The 21,085-nt window shown below is 30.5% G+C and overlaps 1 protein-coding gene across 2 annotated transcripts in view; it reads right to left on the minus strand.

Annotated features, from left to right (window-relative positions):
• The window catches only part of LOC126833625 (dipeptidase 1-like), a 72,614-nt gene that overhangs the window by 20,315 nt on the left and 31,214 nt on the right, over positions 1-21,085 (minus strand). For both annotated transcript variants that reach the window (XR_007684986.1, XM_050565063.1), the window contains exons 3-4: positions 1,854-2,004; positions 780-963 (exon numbers count right to left, since the gene is read on the minus strand). Coding sequence is in view for 1 of the 2 variants with exons in the window: in XM_050565063.1 (XP_050421020.1) it covers positions 780-963; positions 1,854-2,004 (335 nt within the window). In the remaining variant the exon portion in view is untranslated. The remainder of the gene's footprint in view (positions 1-779; positions 964-1,853; positions 2,005-21,085) is intronic.

Raw genomic sequence — 21,085 nt, forward strand, 5'->3', positions numbered from 1 at the left:
GTCAATTAAAATTAAATTAGATAAAAAAAATTACCTGAAAACAGTTGTTTATTTACCTCATTTTTTTTTTCTTACACAGTTCAAACTTTAAACTAACTGCCATAAAAAAAAAACTCTTTACCGGTGTTCAAGTCAACAAACTAGGTAATATTAATGAGGCGAAATGAGCATTGGCATGAAACGAAAGCGCGAAAAGCTTTATGAAATGATTAATTTACGTAGAATTTTCGTTAAGTTTTGAATGTTGTCTTATGCATTTATCTCTAAGAATAATTTTATGTGAAAACTTCTTGCTGACTAATAATTAAAGACAAAAGTTTGAAGAAACATATAAAACGCCTAACTAGTACAGAAAGCAGCGTAGTTTACACTGACACGCGCAGATTTATATTTTTTTATATTTATTATTAATACAAACTATTTATTCATTTTATATTCATTTATATTTATTATTAATACAAACTATTTATTCATTTTCAAATTTAGCATTTTCCATTTTTAGTCGACAGAAAATGGACGTTTTAATTTTAATAAGCTTTAGACTTATTGACAACGATTAATGTTTATATAAAAAACGACTTGAAACCGTTATAAACTTACTATAGTACGGGTAAATTAAATCCTGTAATATTTCCTAGTTAAACAAAATAGTTGAAAATTAAAATAAACGATTCAAAATAGGCTTTTAAATAATTTTCATACTCTGTTTATTTTTACCCACACTTAAATTAATAATAATTATAGTTGTATTATTTATGTATGTATCACAAAACACTCACCCGTCAATTAATGGGACTTCCCCGAGTATCCTCCGGATAACCTCTAAAGTTTCCTCGTGTTGGGAAGTAAAGGCGCCTGGACCTTCGGTTGAGCTGGGCATCGCTATCCATAAAAGTAATATAATCATGCCAATAACTACGAATATAATACCTATACAAGGCCGAACTTGTATCTCATACACAACTGAAATCAAAGACAGATAATTAAAATATAACGTTTTTCTAATATATTTTCGTAAGTAACATGGAAAAAAATACTATCTTTTTTTATGCTTTAATAGCCTAAACTCATGTATTCACATCTAATTTTTAATGAAGATGATAAAAAGAAAGTTCTTACTTTAAACTAGTAACTTATGAGACTGCGTGAAAGGACGTTAAATCACAAAATTATATAAAATGAATTATTTACATTAAAAAACAGATATACATATTTTATGATATCTAAGCTAAGTGATTAAGTTATGACTTTTAATAATATTGAACCGTCTATTTCGATCCGCGTTTTAGTAAAGCCGAGGATTTTTCGTCTAGTTGAATTATACTAGACTTCATACTATTTATTTTCCTTTTTATGTTTGTGGTATAAACTATATTTTTAATTCGACTTAACTCATATGACGCCATCAATTTTAACTATATATTACTTAGTTGAGAGTGCGCGTAAAAAAGGATATTAATTATTAATACTATTCAGTAAGTCAATAATAAATGCAATTTTTTGTACCTTTCAAGTTATGCCGATTAAGTCGATGCTATAACGTATGAGTACAAAATGAGTTAAGTCAAGTATTTTTTAAAATTTAACTATTTGATATTTTATAGTTGTAAAAATTTTAATTTTGCTAAGCAATACAGGATGCCTTTTTATAAACTGAAAATTGTTCGATAATTACATAATATTACAATCCTGATCCGACATTTTTAACCAAAGTTTATTTCTGCTCTCCTGATAATGTGTATAAAGTTGACTTAACTTCCTTTAATACCGCGAACCCGCATATTATAATTTATTGTCGTTGTGCCACACATTATTTTAAAACGTGAGTAATTATCAGTTTTGAAAATACTTACTTTTACTTTTTCGGTCTCTATCTGAAGCTGTTGAGCTATTAGGCGATTCGTAATTTCTATTGTTGTGTAGCTGCCCGTTACACAAACCTTCACGCCTGATGTTTCCGGAAGTCGACGGCCTAGACGTTTGTTGCACGTCAGGATAACCGGTCTAGATATCAAAAAAACAATAAAACAGATTTATTAGTATAATATGTATTTCCAGTAAATTGCAAAGCAGAACGTGTTGTAGTTAGTTAATGTAACAACGGTGCAAATAGTGTAAACGTGCAGATAGCATCCAAATACACAGTCTAAATATACAACAAGATAGCTCATTTGAATTTGAATTTACGACTTCTGCATAAAGTATACAATTAGGTTTAATAAAAATGATCCTTCTTGGTTACAGAAATTGCGTTTGACCTTTTTAACTGTTAGGCAAACTGTGAGACGATAAATACTTTCAGCTATTATGCCAAAAATATTTAATTATACCAGCGGAAAAAAAATTGTTAATCAAACGTAAGCAACCAACTAAACACGTCTAGTAGTGTATATTACATTATAATCATTCTATGTCAATGAACACAAGTGGTTTATTTTGATGTATGCAATATCATGTAAAATTGCTGCGACGTACTCAAAAGCTGTTGGATTTGAACAAGTTCTTTGATGTCAATACAATAACAATTACTCCATAGTTCGTTATAACCTATCTATACAATCGCTGTATGTTAATCTTTGGTGTCATTTTAGAAATTCGTCGTTGAGTTGAAAAGCCTTGTACTCAGAATGCACAAAGAGCCGTACTAAACTACAGGCGCGCTTATACAATGTTATCTGATATTGTTTCGCGCGCGGTTTTCTGTGACCAGTCGAAAGGTAAAAGCATTTTTATCATCGCAAGGCAATCATTTCTTGCTATGACGTACAAGTTTAAAATCTATCTGACACAATATCTAAACCTACCTATTTGTACTGACTTAAAGTGACTATTTGTCAAATCGATGGCTTCACGACAAAAGCTCTAGTGGAATTTTTAATATCCCATAGGTTGACAATCGATGAGCTATATGCTGTTATTAGTTATTACCACCGAACGCCGGCTACAAAAAGCGCATCACCTTTCAAACGGAACTTAAATTCTAATAAAAGGAACGCACCAATACTATAATAACAAGTGTTGTTTACTAGAGCATAATATTAAAGTTTAACATTTCCTAAACATATTGGATTTCTGCAGGAAAAAAACTAGAAAAAATACAATATAAAAATAATATGGATTGCCAATGTCGAGCCATCTTTCCAATATCCTTAACATTGTTTCTGTTTATACTTATACTCTAGTTTATAGTGGTGAACAATATCGTTGTAACCGTTTAATAAACAAATAAATGTTTTTTCGAAAAAATGGGTAAAATATTTTGAAATTTAAAATTCTTGGATGATAGATTATATGATAGAATGTATACTGTATTTTGTTCTGTTCCCGAGCAAATCTAAGACGTAATGGTTTTATATACATAGTAAATAGTGTATTTCTAAAACTCAATATGCAACCATTACCAATAGATACCAATCGAAAATATAAAAAAATGTAATTAGTTAAATCTTGTGTTATAAATTATAATATATTCTATCACAATCAAGATACTATATGTCAAGCACTCTAGCCTGCGTTTTCAATGAAAACGACTGATACAATTAATGACCTAATACTGGATTGTCAAAAAAATGTACGTGATATTGTGATTAATTTAATAAAATTAAATGCGTAAAATGTTTTAAATTATACATATTTTTGTCGTGTATAGTGTAAAATATAATTTATTTTTATACGTTTCACTTTTTTTGAAACTCTTATTTATTCTATACAGCTTGGCTATCTTGGCATTCAATTTATTATAAGTAATACGAGTTATAAGCCGGTACAAGCTGCAAATAATAGATTAAGTTAAACATATTTAAGAAAATAAATGTACATATAATCTTGATATAAACTACAGTTCTAGTTGTATAAAACTCATATTGTAGAGTTCATACATAAAATATGAAAGTGTATCATTCGAGTATAATCACGGTTTCCAAGAAAACTCCATTAATGTCGATTGTATGGTGTACTTCGAAGACTTAAATAGTGACTATAAATTAGAGTGTACAAACTCTGTAGGGTAAAATTAAAGATTATCTAGTATCATATTGGCAATCGTCATTCAACTAACTAAAAGTTAGTAATTTTTAATACATTATTATGCATGTATAACCTAATTAAAACAAAAGAGACATTTGGGCACCAATTCTATTAATTCATATAAAACAATATTGTGTAGATTATAAAAAGTTAGCATAGTGCATTTAAAGTGGACATCTGGTTTAGTTAATAGATTAAAAAGCAATACTATCAATTTCAATAAATATATTATATATTAGCTTGGTATTTTTTTCACAGTAGAACCTCAAAAATATCAAATATTTTTTTTTTTATTTAATAATATTAATATGAAAAAATAGTTTCTTTAAAATAACATCTAGATAAATCTCAATGGATTTCCCATTAGTTTATTTTCTTGGAAAATCGATATCATTAAATTGTAATTTATCTCACTTATTTTTAAAGAGTACCACAAAATTCGTTTCACAAAAAAATTTCAATAACCTTTTTTTTTGTGTGTTTTTAATAATATGTTACACTGTGTCTTGTTTTTATGTGATGAGAACCCAATGCACAGTATTCATTATCTATATGTATAGAATTTATGTAAAAATCAGTCTAAATGAAACTAAGAAAATATGTTTTAATATACGTATATACGTATTATATATGTATATGATATAAAAATACCTATAGGCTACATAGCATCAATCAACATTGACATTAAGGTATAAAATATGTAATAACTGAAACTCAAACAAAAATACATGATCATCATAGCGAAATTTCTAAAGATTGAATCTAATGTAAATTATATGTTCATTTTATATTTAAAATAATTTATATTTATAATGATTACTATAGATTTTAGCTTCAATGCTACGATACATTTTTAGTTTCTATGTATGAATTAGAAATAAATAAAAATAAAAATAAATGTACAAACTGTTATGGAGAATTTATATGATAAAGTAGGTATATTAAATTGACGCAATAATCTAAACATACTAACTATTATTTTATGATTATACAAAAAGAAATGTATTTTTATTTTTTAGCAACGGTATTATTTGACATGCATTAATCAATTTCATCTAACGAAACAATAGTATTTATTAAAGCTGTACTGTACCAGAAGGGGGAAAAAAAGGTTGACCCATTATATAATACACACAAAAAAATAACAATGTTGTGTTTTATGAAATGTCAGCGGAAATCCATTAAAAGTGCCTTTTGTGAGAGCGCATTTCAGTGTATAGTACATTGTAATACCGTACTCTACGTAAACGGACACGGAGGGAAAGAAAAAACCTATTCCTATGTCAGTTAATCAATCTGGTGTATCGCATGTTATTATGTTTTTCAACACAGCGACGTTTTGACAATCCCGACACAGATCATTATTGTACCTCCCGTTTTCATTGTAAAGTAAAAATTGCAAAAAAAAAAACCCTGAAAGCGATGGAAATGAACGCCAAAATGAGCTTTTAACAATAGTTGGCGGTAATTTTTGGCCCGTATTTACTATCGCAGTATGTCGATATTAGAAAAAACTTTTGTTATTATGTTTGATAAAACTGACGTTAAAAGTTTACCGAGTATTATAAAAATTCATGAAAACTACAATAAATGAAACCAAAAAAGTTGTTTGGTACCGTAGTCTTAAAAAGTTTTTAATTTACTAAAAAAACTCGGTATTTTGTTTAAGTTTTTAAAAAAATTCTTCTATATGAGTAAATTCCTTTGTAATCGAAGTCGAATATAATTCGATAAAATGTTATCAAAATATAATCATCAAAACAAGATAATATTCAAACCATTATTTTCGTAATTTATTCAAATAAAAAGTTATTACAACCATTTTTTTTATTTTTTCGAATAAATTGAAAATGTATGCTACTTCAAAATTTATTCAACTATTTTTTTGTTCTAATAAAAATTTGCCCAACTCCAATTGTAATTTAAAATCTATAGAACTAATTAATAAATCGTAAATATTTGAAAATAATAAATAATTATAGGTATAAGCTAAATTAAAAGCAGATCAGCTGAAAAGAGCGTTTTGACATCAGAACCAGGCTGACTTCACGAACTCAATTGTAGGATCTCTTATAAAAGTTGTATTATTTCAGTTAGGTAAAGTGTTGTTATTGTAATTAAAAATACCCAGTATATATTTTGGTACCTTATATAAGTAAAATGATATTACTTTTATAATATATTATAGTGTACAACAGCTGATGTTGACTAGACATTTTAGTAAAATTAGCGTAAAGATACAAAGCTTACTTATATTATAATATATTGTTAGCAACTGTATCGTCGTTTTTGCCTTTACACTTTCAAAGACGAATCTCCCATAATAACAAAGTAATGTACATGACACTGTAATTTGTAATTTTTTTCTTGAAAATTACAATTATTGGTGCAAGTAAAATTTTAACTCGGCAAATAATAACTTTCAGGAAGACAATCCGATACAAATATGTTAATGTAGCAAAAAAAAACTTTAAATAATGACAGAAAATCATATTTATAAGGAAATATTAATTTGAATAACATTTTCTAAAGCGTTAATGTAGCCCCGTAGCCCCAGTTTTAGTTGTTTTTTATTGACAAACATTTTATTTGTACTGCAAAAATCACGTATTTAACTTTTTTTTATATTAAGTGTTAAATTTAAGTAAATTCGATTTTTTTTTAATCGCAAATCTTAGGCGTCTTGGAATGCCCTGAGCGGTATTAAGTAAAGCGGCTTACGTGATTATGTATTTTAGACGAATTAATAATAATATACGATTAACTGCAGGGCACGGGACGAGGATATATGCACCAACTGAACCAGACCTCGTTATCTCTCGGGACAGAGTTAGAACTTGCGACGAATCAAAACCGATGTCACATAATTGGTTGGAGTCCTGAAGCTAATGAGGTATTCAGTGTATTTTGTATATATTCGGGGTTTATAATCCGCAGAACGCAAAGGGTGTACTTGTCTTTTTTTATACTGTTATTTTTTCACGAGGGAACGAATACCAAAAAAAAAAAAGTAACCATTCCACAGTTTTGAAACAAATTGTCCTGAACTACTGTAGGTATTCGAAAAATACCACAGTTGACACAATAGTAAACGAATAAATTTGAATAAATGAAATGTTCAAGCATGCTCAACTTTTGAATTTCTGTATCTATTGTCGAATAGATACCATAAGGCGTTACCGTTTTTTGTACAGTGAACACAGAAACGACAAGTGAAGGACGTCAAAAGGGGTGCTAAGGTTGTTTGGAAACCCACAAGGAATAATTGTGGACGGCTAATAATTGTATACAACGGTAAATTGCTGTTTTGTCTGCACCGTGATACCGAAGAATAATTGTACTTAAAAAAGTTAAGCAAACTATCCTGTGGAGCCAAATTATACTGCACACCGAGCACCGACAGTACAATTTGTTTACGTTCTTATTTTACCTACCCTGCGTAATTTAGTAATTACTTTTACTTTCTTAACTTAGTTATTTCTGTTTTATCCCATACAATTTTTTACTAATATTTAAAGCTAACCCCCAAATGGTACATACATTTTTATTTTTTTTAAACAATTTTAATTACAAAGATTTATAATTTGTAAATTATAAACATCATTATAAAATGTCATTGTGGTTTTGTTATTAAAAATTAGTGTAACCTAAAATTAAATTAAACTAAATCACTCCTACCGTAAAACTAAAAAATACAATCATCATTTTTTATTATGCAAATTTAATCCCGCACTGGTGAAAATTTTCACGATTAATATTTGAAACAATTAATTGGAATAAGAAGGATGATACCGTTAAGCACCTAGGGGTTTTTCTAGATAAAAGCTTACCTGAAAAGCACAAATAAACAAAAAACTAACCCAAGGCTACACCAGAATGAGAGTTCTTTACCCATTAGTGAACTATAAGTCCACTCTTCAAATAAAGTCCTCGCTAATACTCTAGTTGTCCATTATTTGACCGCTAATTACCTATGCATGTCCAGTCTGGGCGTTGGCTTCCCCTGCCAAAATAAGCAAATTACAAACACTCCAAAAAAAATTTCTTAGGATTTGCCTGAAAACACCATGGTTCATGCGCAATCGTCAAATCCATAATGACACAGGCGTTCAATACATTTCCGATTGGATCAGACTTCAAAACTCAAAAGGTGCAAAATATTTTAGACTTGGTGAAAAAACCATAAACAGACGCTTGAAGGCCCGCCTCCCACAGGACACCCTGTTGTCGGACTTCCCAAGCGAAAAGTAAAGAAAAAAACTATTATACATAAATTGCTACCAATTCATTACACATTATATTATCATTTACCTTATTATTTTTTTTTTCTTTTACTATAAATTACGAAATATGACTACCTACGTAAAATGTTGTACATATATATAAAATAACAAACTTGTGAGAGCATGTAATATGCTGAAATATTTAATTGAAATAAATCAAAAAACAAACAATTAATATTTAATTTTGGCTATAAAATAGCTACGGTTTACTTACATTATATTTAGGAATAACCCACCTTTCCATACAAAGTGCTTTTTTACATCTATATAACAGTACTGAGTACACAAACTCTAACCACTTGTTGCTTCTATTATTTTCATATTTTTTTATAACAACTTATACTTATTTTATTCGAATGAACTTTAAAAGCCTCCAAACACTAACAAAACTAGTAGAATTATATTTTCAAAAAACTACAACGATAATATCTGCAATCAAAATGCTGCGAGAATCAAATTAAGTAATAAAAAATCCAGTATAGTGGGGCCATAGTGAGGACGGGGCATAGTGGGACGGGGAGGTCACAGGTTTGAAGGAATTATTACAATTGAAAGTGCTAAAATCACTTTCGAATAAACGCTTCGATGCGAATCAGTCGTTAGTATTTTCAAACAAGTGAAGTCCAAACCAATCACAGTATAAACTAGCATAGTAAGAAAGAATTAGATTGAGGTGTAGTGTTTGATAGATGAAATCTGTGATTTTTAGAGTTGCCACTCGAAGGAATTGGTCTAGTATTAAAAATGTTACAATGTATACAGACACAAAAAAGTCCACATCATTGTAAAACCAATAGCATCTCTGTTCCGCATCAAAGCTAAAATAATGATAATATCCTCGGCTATTAGACTAAAAAACCTTTTAAGGAACCAAGGCCGGTTTTTGGTATGATACGAGTATAATATATTACATACATATTTTTTAATTGTATATACTAATAATATATCATTAATAGATTACTAAACCGTATCTAATAGAAAATATAAAAGTTTTGTTTTTCCATATTAAAGAAACGGCAAGGTGGGCTACACCACACGGGGAAACGAACTCACAGCGATCGAGATTTGAAGGAACTATAGAACATAGTAATATGTATATATGTTTGATTTGACTCTTGTGCCCCTATCGTATGCATGTGTGGACACGACCACATGTAATATTTACATATGTTGGAAAATGTTTACTTTTTTTAACCGGTAATATCGAAAGGGGAGAGGTAACGACGACGCGGCAGTAGTAGTGATAGTCCAGGCAGAAAGAGCTATATCGATTGGGCGGCAGGGCGGATTTGCTTTTACTGTCGAGAGGGCCCCATTTTCGTTAAAAACCGTTGTTTTCCGCGTGCGCTCACTTCAACCCTCTCCTGTGTTTCCTAGTTAAACTCCGACGCCGGTACATATACTTGACAAACTACTCGTGTACGCCAGTCACATTACAATAATACACACTATGGGTGTGTATTATGCATATGATATACAAAATATTGTATACATACGTTGCGTTTGTATATCAAACACCATACTATAACCAAATGTGTGAGGTGTGAACGATTGCGGTGTTCGACCACTGTCAATCTTAGGGTTGGAGTTGGAAGAGACGAGGAAAAATAACAAACATTTAACTGTAATGACGTGTGGTTAAGCACTATACGGTATATAAGTAGAAATATTTCAAATCCAAAATTCAAAGTTCGAATAAAAACAAAGTATAATTATTTTTTTAACCCTTCCTGACCCGAATACGGATGCGTAAAAGATAGCATTCTTAGTATTTAGCGTTGTGGTTCAAAATAAAATGTTAAACAATTATTTTCTGAAAAAAAAGCATTTTTACATAATAATAATAAATAAAATAATAATAATGACATCGAAAACTTGTTGGCAAATTTTTGGGGAAACACCGAGGTGCTTGTTTTGACGCGAGGTGCTTATTTGTTGCTTAATATAGACTTGGTGTAATATAGACCATGTAGATCTCTTTCCACAACTATCACTTCTTTCCTTCGTTCTCTGTATTTTGCCATCTCTTCTAAGTTCTCTATTCCTATCAAATGCAGGTCTTGATGTACATAGTCACGACATCCTTGTCTTTGTCGTCCATAGGTCTCTTCCTATCGGGTACCCATTAAGTTATTTTATTTAACATTCCCTTCTGCACGCTAGACATTTTTTGCTCATCTACTCATTTTTCTCTTCATTATTGAAACTTTATCCGGCTGATTGTATAACTTATTTAGATCATTATTGGTTTTTCATCGTTTTTTGTTGAAGACCACGTCTAACAGAAATATAATGCAATTGGTCTAATAAGAACTTTATACATTGTTGTTTTTGATAGGGTTTTGGATTTTAAGAGAGGTCTCAGCGCTTCAAAGCATATGTTTGCTGCACTTATTCTTCTTTGTACTTCTTCATGTCCCCCATTTGTTATATCTAGTCCCACTTCGAGATAGGTACTTAAAAGTTTCCACACTCTTAAATCTCATTTGTCCTACTTCTAATTCCGTTTGATTGTGATCTCTACGTGATAATATCATGTTTATTTCTGTGCAAAGTAATGATATTCCTCTGTATATTCCGTACATATTAATACGTATTAATTCCGTTTTGACAGAAAACAATAAAAATTGTAAAATATAATATGTTATGTTGACGCTTGGTTATTTAAAGGAAGTTGCGTTTTATATCAATAATTATTTCAGGAAGTTAAAAACAAGTAATGAAGCTTATTAATTTCCTATTTTATGAATCTTTTTTATCTTCGTAGAACTTAGCCGTTTTTCAATCATTTCTACGTATAACTTTATCCTATACTGCAGTTGGTACTTTACTTAGAAGGACCTTTTCTCTCATCGTTTTCAAGCATCTTTTTCTACTAAATTAAATCTTCAGGCTTATGCCAACTAAGTAGGTAACTCTGCCTTTTACTAAGGACCGACACGGCAATATATAATGATCCCAAAAGCTGTTCGAAGTTATGCATTGGAATTTAGTTTATGACACTTTTTTTTTATGGTCCATACATCTTACTCTAAAACTTTCTTTTTGAAATTGCTAAGTTCCTTTCGTTTTTCTACGCTCAACTCACCCTTGCTCAATGCATACGATATTACTGGTAGTGACCGGCCTTTATCTAGTCTGCTTTATGATATTTTATACGGGAACTTTGATGCAATGATCTCAGATATATGTACCAGAGGATTAGCGTTTGTTTACAAGCTAACAAAAAGCTTTCAATGGTCTGGTTATTCCTCACAATATTTTAATCACTATAAAAAATAAAGTATAAAAAAAGGACTTGAATATTATTTTTATTTAATAATAATAATATTATTATTTACTATTTGAATGGAATGTTATTTTTAATAAATTATAATAACATCGCTAAATTATGTTATTTTTTACATTTATTTTACCTATTTGAAACACGACTTTATATTGACATATTTTATAGTTATTTAAATTTACTATGCCCTATGGAAACTCTTGCTTATACATTTTAGTAAGATTGTGTTCACATCTTGCACTTAGTATGGAAATGATCACGGTCCGTAAAGCACTTAATATTCGTTCTGAATAAATATAATTAATATTAATGTAATAGTTAAGTACATAAAGTATTATTGGAGCATCGAGTAAGTTATGTAATTATTTGCTTACACACGGTGTTAGCGTTTACCACGATATTGCTATTTGAGCACTAAAAGGGGAAATGTATTATGTGCATTTATGTAGAACAAGTTATTGTCTAATGCTCTCTAATGTGAAATGGTTATTGCAATAGTGTTATTAATTATTAGTCTATAGCACAATGAATATAAACTCTATGATTGCCATTATAATTATTATTAAATGATAATCATTATACTATTGTAATGCATCTATTAACCTATTGCCTACTCTGATGGTTGCATTGGTCATATGCTAAAACATATACCTTATACCTCAGAGGTAATAAAGGTTATTGTCTAGGCTAGGTTATTGTCTGTCAATAGAAAAGAATTAGTAGGTACAGTTGTTTATCAAGAAAGGTGGAAGCAAAAACAAATATGGGTAAATTAGGTTGAAAAACATAAAAATTTTACCAATTAGCATTTTCACACCTCACTAGAAGGCACCAAAAAAATGTCAAGAAAATGTACAAGATAAAAACCAATGTGGGAGAGAGAGATCTTAAACATTTACCTTTACATGGTTATGCCACTGGGCTAGAATATTGTCACGCTAACTTTCCTTAAAATCTCCATTTGAGATTTCTACAATTTCCGACCAGCATAACAGGCTGCCGTGCTTTTAAGAAGTTTAACTCACGAAGATACAATATAAGTGACACGTTTATTAAACAATGCAAATTAATAAACACATATCTAAAAGTTTGCACCTCTAACTTGGTCTCTGTAAAGTTCTCTACCAATCTAAATGTTTATGACAGATCTGAACATACATGCAAGGTATAACTAAGATCAAATAAATTATTAAAGTTATAAACTATTATTAGTTATTACTATACGAATATTTATTTAATTACTAAACGGTAAAAATATCCAATAAAATATAAAACATAATTTTAAACTTAGAAGAGTATAAAAATTTTATTAGATCTACCAGAAAACCATTGTTCTACTAACTTTGATTAAAGTAGCCCCTTCTATTTGTAATTTCTCACTCTGCGACCGCATAAAAAAATATTTTCTCAACTCAAAAGGAAAGCTTTGCACAAACGTTCATTGAAACATAGTTTAGAAATGTTTGGAATATGTCTGCATGAATAATGAGTTATGCACAATTTAAAATATACTGCTGCCTAAAATTATTAATTACTACGCATACCTAACACATATAGCAACCCTTAACTAAATGTCATAAGTTTCCAACAAACATTATATATATTAACATCATAACTCTAACCCTAGTTACGCATTTAGTAAACGACGCGACGTCCCCAATTATAATAGTGTAATAGTAATAATGGGTTTGATAAATATCAAAATAATATAATACATATTATGTATTGCTTTAGTCTATTATATTATAACGGTATAGAATATTAATTATAGTATAAACCCTAAAATTCACAGAACAATAATAGATGTATAGCTAATAAAATAATTGTTCTCTAACACAATGAAATGGAAACTGCTCGTAATAATAGTAGGTAATAAAATAAATTAAATATGTATCGTTAATTTATTAATACATTCCAGATATGCAAGAGGAAGTGATCTTAAGATACGAGTTCAACAAAACTTTAAAGTTAATGAAAACATGTAAAGCAGCCGATATAGACGACATTGTAATGGAGCTTATTCAAAATGCGAGTAAAGAATTACAAGACGAGCTATTTAAATTAGTGAATGCTATATACACTACAGGAGAGATCCCAAAACACTTCAAGGAAAGTATTATAATACCTATACCTAAAAAAGCAACGGCTGATAAATGTAATGAATTCAGAACTATGAGTGGCACACGCAGTCAAAATCCTAGTAAAGATAATATGCACCCGAATTGAGAGCATAGTAGAAAAATAGTTAAGCGATGACTAATTCAAGCTCATAAGGAACAAAGGTACTAGAGAGGCAATCTTAAGCTTAAGAATATTGATAGAAAAACAAATAGAATTTAGTAAAGTCACATTTATAGCGTTTATAGATTTGGAAAAGGCTTTCGATAGGGTACCATGGAAAGATCTATTTTATAATTTAGAAGGAATAGGAGCTGACTACAGAAATAGAAGGATAATATAAAATTTCTACAAAGACCGCTACAATAAAAGTAACAGACAAAACAAAGACAGTGATAATTAGGAAGGGTGTAAGACAAAGGTGTCCACTCTCGCCAACTCTATTTAACATTTATGTCGAATAGCTTATTAAAGAAATTATGGAAACACTTCTCAGAAATAAAATAGGCATAAAAGTGGGTGGAGAAATAATATCCTTCTTAAGATTCGCTGACGATATTGCACTCCTAGCTACAATTAGCATGATTTGGAAAGAGCACTGGAAGAAATGGCGAGATGCTTCCAAAAATATCATCTGATTATCAACTGGCAAAAAACTAAAGTTATGATGTGCCAAAAATCAGACCGAATCTGTAGAATTAAAACCCAAACAGGAAATCAACTGCTTGAACAAGTGGAACATTTAAAATACTTAGGCAGTTTAATCAACCAAGACGGAAGATGCGTAAGGAAACGCTTCATAAAAGTGTATGTATGGAGTGTGGCACTATATGGCTGCGAAACATGGATACTAAATAAGGCAGAACAACGAACACTCGAAAGCTTTGAAATGTGGTGTTGGAGAAGAATGCTGAGAGTGAGTTGAATAGAACACCGTACCAACAAAAGCATACTCAGTGAAATAGATGAAGGCAGAGAGATACTCAAAACCATCAGACCAAGACGATGGAACATGATTGGTCACATATTGGCACGAAAATGAACTAATCTACAGAATAATAGAAGGGAAAATGGAAGGTAAAAGGGGCCAAGGACATCCAAGACCTTCGTTTGTCAAACAAATGATTTCCAATGCTAGACTATTAAGCTACACCGAACTGAAGAGGTTAGCTGGAAACAGGGAAGAGTGGAGAGCGCATGTCCAACTGCAAAACCACGAGAGAGGGAGAGATGTAAGTATAGTACATGCTTACGAACCTATATATATATTATATATATGTAAAATTAAATCAAATAAAATGTATAACTCTGAATTTTATTTTTCAGCGTTTTTTAGGATTTGATGTTCTTTAATGTTTTTTTACGAAAAATAATTTTTTTACGATATTATAATATTTATCATACCTAAAAATTATAAAACTATGAACTACTAAATGGTTTGTATTTTAAGATACTCTTTAATATATCATTATAGATTCTTTTAATTTGAAATTCGTAGACACATACAAGTAAACTATATAAATTTAAATCTTTAATTTTCCTTTTAAAACCATAAACAATAGATAATATTAGAAGGTTCCATGATAATGAACATTCATTAAGTTGTCATAATATGTTTAATGAGTATTTTGACATTCAGTGATTTCTGAGAAAACGTCAAACAGAGGCGCTTCATCCTTATAATCTCATTAAAATAGTATAGTCAACCGTGTATTAAGTATGTCAGTTTTAAACACGTACAACTCGACACTATTAAGCTTTGACTGTTAATCGAAGTAAAGTTTCTTTTCTTTTCGGATTTCACAATACGCTTTAGTCATTTAATCATTATGAATTTAAAAAGCGGACTAAAGTTATTCACTTGTTCGATTCTGGTCGGAAGGAGAGAGCATTTATAACACCGAAGAAAATAATCTCAACGCGTTATAATTTGTTTGCCTGTTGTATTGATTTAATTCACTCGCGAGTTACTTAATACTAATGAAAACGGAAACCGCCAACGGCATATGGTTTTTTTATTTTATAGTTTAAATTGTCGATTTTCTCAAACGCATCTCAGCAACCAATACTATTTTATCTATGCAAATACACAACCCTTAACTTTTCACCGGGCATAATACCATGTCGACTATCGCGATTTTATACTTCTAAAGACGTGGCCAAACTAGAAAATAAACTTTTCGAGCCGCTTCGAGTCGTAAAACGTGGCCGCATTAAAATATATTCGCAATTCTATGCTCAAATATTGGCCAACAATCTTGAACCGGCAGCAAAGCATAACAAAACAAATGATAATAATAACAATAAAACCCATTAGGTCGGTGTTTATTTTTATTAAAAGTCGAAATGTTAAAATGATTAACATTTGTTTGGAACAACGCGGTTTGCAAACACGTTTGTGTTGTATTTTTGTGCACGACCCGTTCCATTATGTGATGGGCGTGAAACACATCTGGCACCGCGTTCGTATGCATTGTAAGTATCATATTATAGAACGTGGACATTTAAAAAATAATTTGCGTACCTCCCCGGTCCCTAAGCGTTTAACCGAAACGACACGTTGTCAAAACATATTGTATGGTCTCCGCCTTCCGTCAATTGCGGCCGGTTGAAAGTGTACGCGGCACGTCGCAAATAGATAGCGGTCAATTTAAAAGCGAAAAAAATAATAATAATAATCAAGTCCAGAAACGTTAACCGTAATGAATTTTGTAACGCGTTGGTTTTAGTTTAGGGGAAAAAAACACAAAATAAGCTTACCGCCAAATTGTTGTTCACGCGATCGTGACTCTTTTTCACAATGCGAACGATAAAGTGTACGCTTTCAAATGGTTTATTATTTTTATTTTTTATTTTTTACTTTTTTATCCTCTCCGTTATCTTAAAATACCCTATTCGAATTCACCAGATGGATAAATGTATTATACACAATAGAGATAACGTACGAAAGTCATTTTAAAAACTACCAAGAAATATTTTTTGACAAACCTTAAGATATTTGTCGTACGAACGTTTTCGAGTGATCTCGTTCGCTCCAATAGTAATAAAAACAAATGAAGAAAATGGAATTGGATAAATGAAAAATGGTACTTTGGAATAATGTATACTATTCAACTATATAGGTACGTAATGAATAATGATTATGTTATTGTGATCCGAACGAATTCGGACTGGCTCATTTAACAAAAGACAATATACTTTGGAATAAATAAAACTTCAACATTCAAACAAAGCATTTTATTTGACAAAAAATATACTTCTTTGGATCTATTCGAAAGTCGGACATAAAACAATTTTTTTCCAAAATAATTTTCCGAACAATCGTTTAAACAAATTAAAATCACATATTTTTAATTTACAAAATCATCAAGATATTGAAAATATAGATTTATTTTTATAACTAAGAATATTAAAAATGTATTTAATTTTACTATATAATTTTAACTTTTACTTATAGTTGCAGTACAGTTAAATTACCCTTAAATATTTAATATAATTAGTAAAAACGGTTATGAACGTTATAAAATATTTAAAATTTAAAAAACAATATATTTAGTTGCTTAAAAAAATTTAACATTATCTAAAAAGTTTTAGCGCCTTCAAAATGTGATCTAGAGTTTTATTATATTTTATTATAACCTCAAAATACCCTGAAACAACTGAACATAATATAATTTGTAGTTATTATAATTAATTAATAATAACAAAATTAAAGCACACACAATACAGAAACAAACACGCAAAGTTGGTCCTATCGTGTTCGCTAACTTTTCTCAAATAAGAAGTATCAGTATGTGTGTATGCAGTCATAGAGCTTTATTAATTCAGTATTCTTTTCTCTCTATATCAATTAATCTCTATTTTGAAAACGACAACTAAATGAAATGCTACATTTTATTATAAATTATTATTTTTGTCCAAATGTCTTTCAAACAATACAGAATTGTTCTTTCTACTTTATAAATGTTTGATTACTTTTTCTATTATGTCCAATTCCTACTGAAATTCTCTAACATCTCTGGTTTAGCAATATACTGTCGAAGCCTTTTCTCTTCACGTTGATACCATAAATGAACACAACCATTCTATATAATTGAAAATAACAGAGAACATAAAAACCGTGTCAAGTTTTAAAAACTGTTAAGGGAAAGCACATAAAAATTTTAAAATCCTAGTACAAACTTGTAGAGCATAAGAAATAATATACAACATTCAAAATTAAATTTTGAAAAAGTGTACTTACTTTCCTCCGTTGAATTCGTGAAAAAATAAGCCGTCATATTATAAATGTCCCTTTTTTAGTAAAGAAACCTAAGCTCGCCAGCATTTACCTATTTTAAACAATTTTCAAATGTGTATACATTTACGAGAATAAATTTTTTTTTTTCATAATAATAATCACAGTGTTAAATTTCAAGTTTAAACTACAATTGTATTTAAATGTATGCATTTTTCGCGTAAATCGAAACTATTTTTGTGTTTAAAATATTGTAACGATTCTTCGCAGAGGAAGTGGGTTAAGTTAAAAAATGTTAAAATGTAGATGTATATTGATTGATATAGTGTAACAATAGGATAAGATAAAATAAAACAATTAAAATGATAGGTTACGACAGGTTACCAATTGTTAATGTTGTCCTAGAGAAAATTTTGGGTCAAAAACGCAAGCAAACGTGACACGGCCCGTAATTTGAAGTTAAGTTTTTACGGTCAAAGACTCGAGCGGGCGGATGAATGATTTTGCCACACCGCCTTGAGAATTGAACGAGTTTGAGTCCTTGTAGCACCTCAAAATACCACGGAAACACGAATTAACTGCTTGGGATTTTGTCACCGAGTACCATTGTAAAGGTTATCTCGTTATACCTGCTCACGGATCACGTTAAATTGGTTTTGAAAAATTAAAATCGATAACTATTTTATTGCCTGGTTTTTGTTTTGTTTAGACGACATGCGTTTTTTTAAAACAGTAAAAGTGTAAGCTAAGGTAAAAGTTACTAAAATAATTTGAGAAAAATATCGAACACAGTAAGAATTTATAATATTATATACTATTCATGAAGGTATTGCGCTTTTGATAGTTTCCAGAAAAATATGCCGCTGTTACGTCGAGCCGTACATTTGAATATCAAAACAATACCACTGCAATAAGCGGCTCGCACAACAACGATATTTGGACCATTTAGGCAGAACAGACCGACCGAAATGTAAAACTTTCGAATGTAGTCGGTTGTAACGCTTTGTGCAAGTTATGGGCTTAAAGGACCGTTTAACAAAGCCGTATAAACCCGATACCAGTGTTATTGGCGTTTCGATAATTGCGTCCCTTTGTGCGAACCACTGCACTTATTACTGCACAGTTTCCGTTATCGACAGAATAAACTCATTAAAAAACACTTCCGGAGAAAATAAAATAAAATTAATAAAACCGTGTTTTTTTAATTCTAGTACATACGTGTCTCTATTACTTGAAAACGTCAGGTAAACAACAATGAATACACGCATGTACGTTTGGTTGCCATCTCTTTTAGTTACATAGTTACATACAAACATACAAACAAACATACATACATACATACATACAAGTGAAGCTAATATAAGCGTGTTAATAAAAAAAAGAAACGACACTTATTTAATCCAAAATCTAATCATTGTAATATTATATTACATGTTGTTCATAATATTGTAATACTGTAATTTATGCTATTTACAGTTATATAGTGACTGTTGTTTGAAATTTATGATTTTAAAATAAAACAATATAACATGAATTATGTTAATAATTATGGTAAAAAAATAATAATCTAGTGTTCCAAGTAGAGTCGTGTTACCATCTACTGGCTATAAATTACAACAACAAAAAGTAGGTATTGTTAATAAATAACACGAACTTTGTTATTGAACAAGTGTTATTCGGCAAGTGAAATATTTGTGTAAACTGCAAAGTATTAATGTTTTTCTTTACATAAATCAATTATCGAAACTATTTACTTGAACAACAATCGACGATCGTATACTGAAGTATGCGATAAAATGTTGTGTAATTAAGAAACCACAAAAACATTAATTTCGTGTATACTTCACGTTAGGCGCGTGCACGTGGAGAACGGAAAGCGTTGACAAAATATTTTTCAGCAGGCGTTGAGCGGCGAACGGCAAAGTGTGCACATTAGAGCGGTTACGCTACAATGACGTTGTAAGACAATTATTATTTCTTCAGTGCCTAATTATAGGTGCTTATATATTACTAGTGTGCTATTTTATTCACGTTTAATGTCTCACAACAGTTTTACACGAAAACTGCGGTCTTCTAGGATTTTCCTCGAACTCGTTTAACTTTTGTAATCCTCCGAACCTGATGGTTGGTCATGCAACATCGTGCTCCGTTATTCCATCTACTTATTATCAAACATCTCGTTACACTTTTCACCGTTTTTCTCGTATTAAAAAGTAATCTTTTTGAAAAAGTGCCTGCTTTCCAACGAGTTGAACATCTCATTTCTACATCACCTCTGAGCCTCATCATTGTCTTTTTGGTCGGTCCGCTTAAACCAGTTATTGCTATCGCGCGATAAATTTACCTGTCGCCATGAACGAAAATAACAAAACAGTACCTCCGTTAACAATAAAAGCGTCACGAATACAGAGCGTGCCAAATCGACTTTCGCTTTCTTCAGATCTATCCGATCATACTGATGGACTTATTACTCCTAATAGCACTAAGCGACTCGGCTCTCCGTGCCTATCACCCAATAATAATAAACATCAAAAAAATCAAAATAAATCAACAAAAAACGACTCTGAATTTCAAACGGTTAAATACAAATCTAAACCGATATCAACTGAATCATTAGCAGGGAAAAATAAAAAACACATAACTGCTTTTGCTTCCTCTAATAGATTTGCTCCACTTGACATCGATAATGCTGAAGACGAAAATATCGAAATAGATCAGACGGGCAACGACCTAAATGAGGAAATTGAACAAACAAAAATCAAACCTCCTCCACCTATTTTCATCCGTGGAGTATTAGATTTTCACACACTTCGAACATGTTTAATCGATCTAATCGGCGCCAATAACTTTGTTGTTAAAGCAACTACCAAGAACTTAAAAGTTCAAACTACCAACTACGACTCATATAGATCAGTCATCAAATATCTAAAAGAAAATAAGGCTGAGTTTCATACCCACCAAGCTCAAGAAGACAAACCCGCTGAATCAACAAGGACGTCTTTCATATTAACTCCTTACTAAATACCAAAATAAAAATCGAAGAACCATATAAAAGACGCACTGTTATACAATGTACAAAATTGTCAAGAATATGGTCATTCTAAATCATACTGCGCACACCCTCCAAGATGTGTT

The sequence above is a fragment of the Adelges cooleyi genome, unplaced genomic scaffold, assembly GCF_023614345.1.
Source record: "Adelges cooleyi isolate 19-005CV unplaced genomic scaffold, UGA_ACOO_1.1 ACOO_flye_CR_arks_rails_tigmint_CR_PRNA_2, whole genome shotgun sequence".
Taxonomy (NCBI): domain Eukaryota; kingdom Metazoa; phylum Arthropoda; class Insecta; order Hemiptera; family Adelgidae; genus Adelges; species Adelges cooleyi.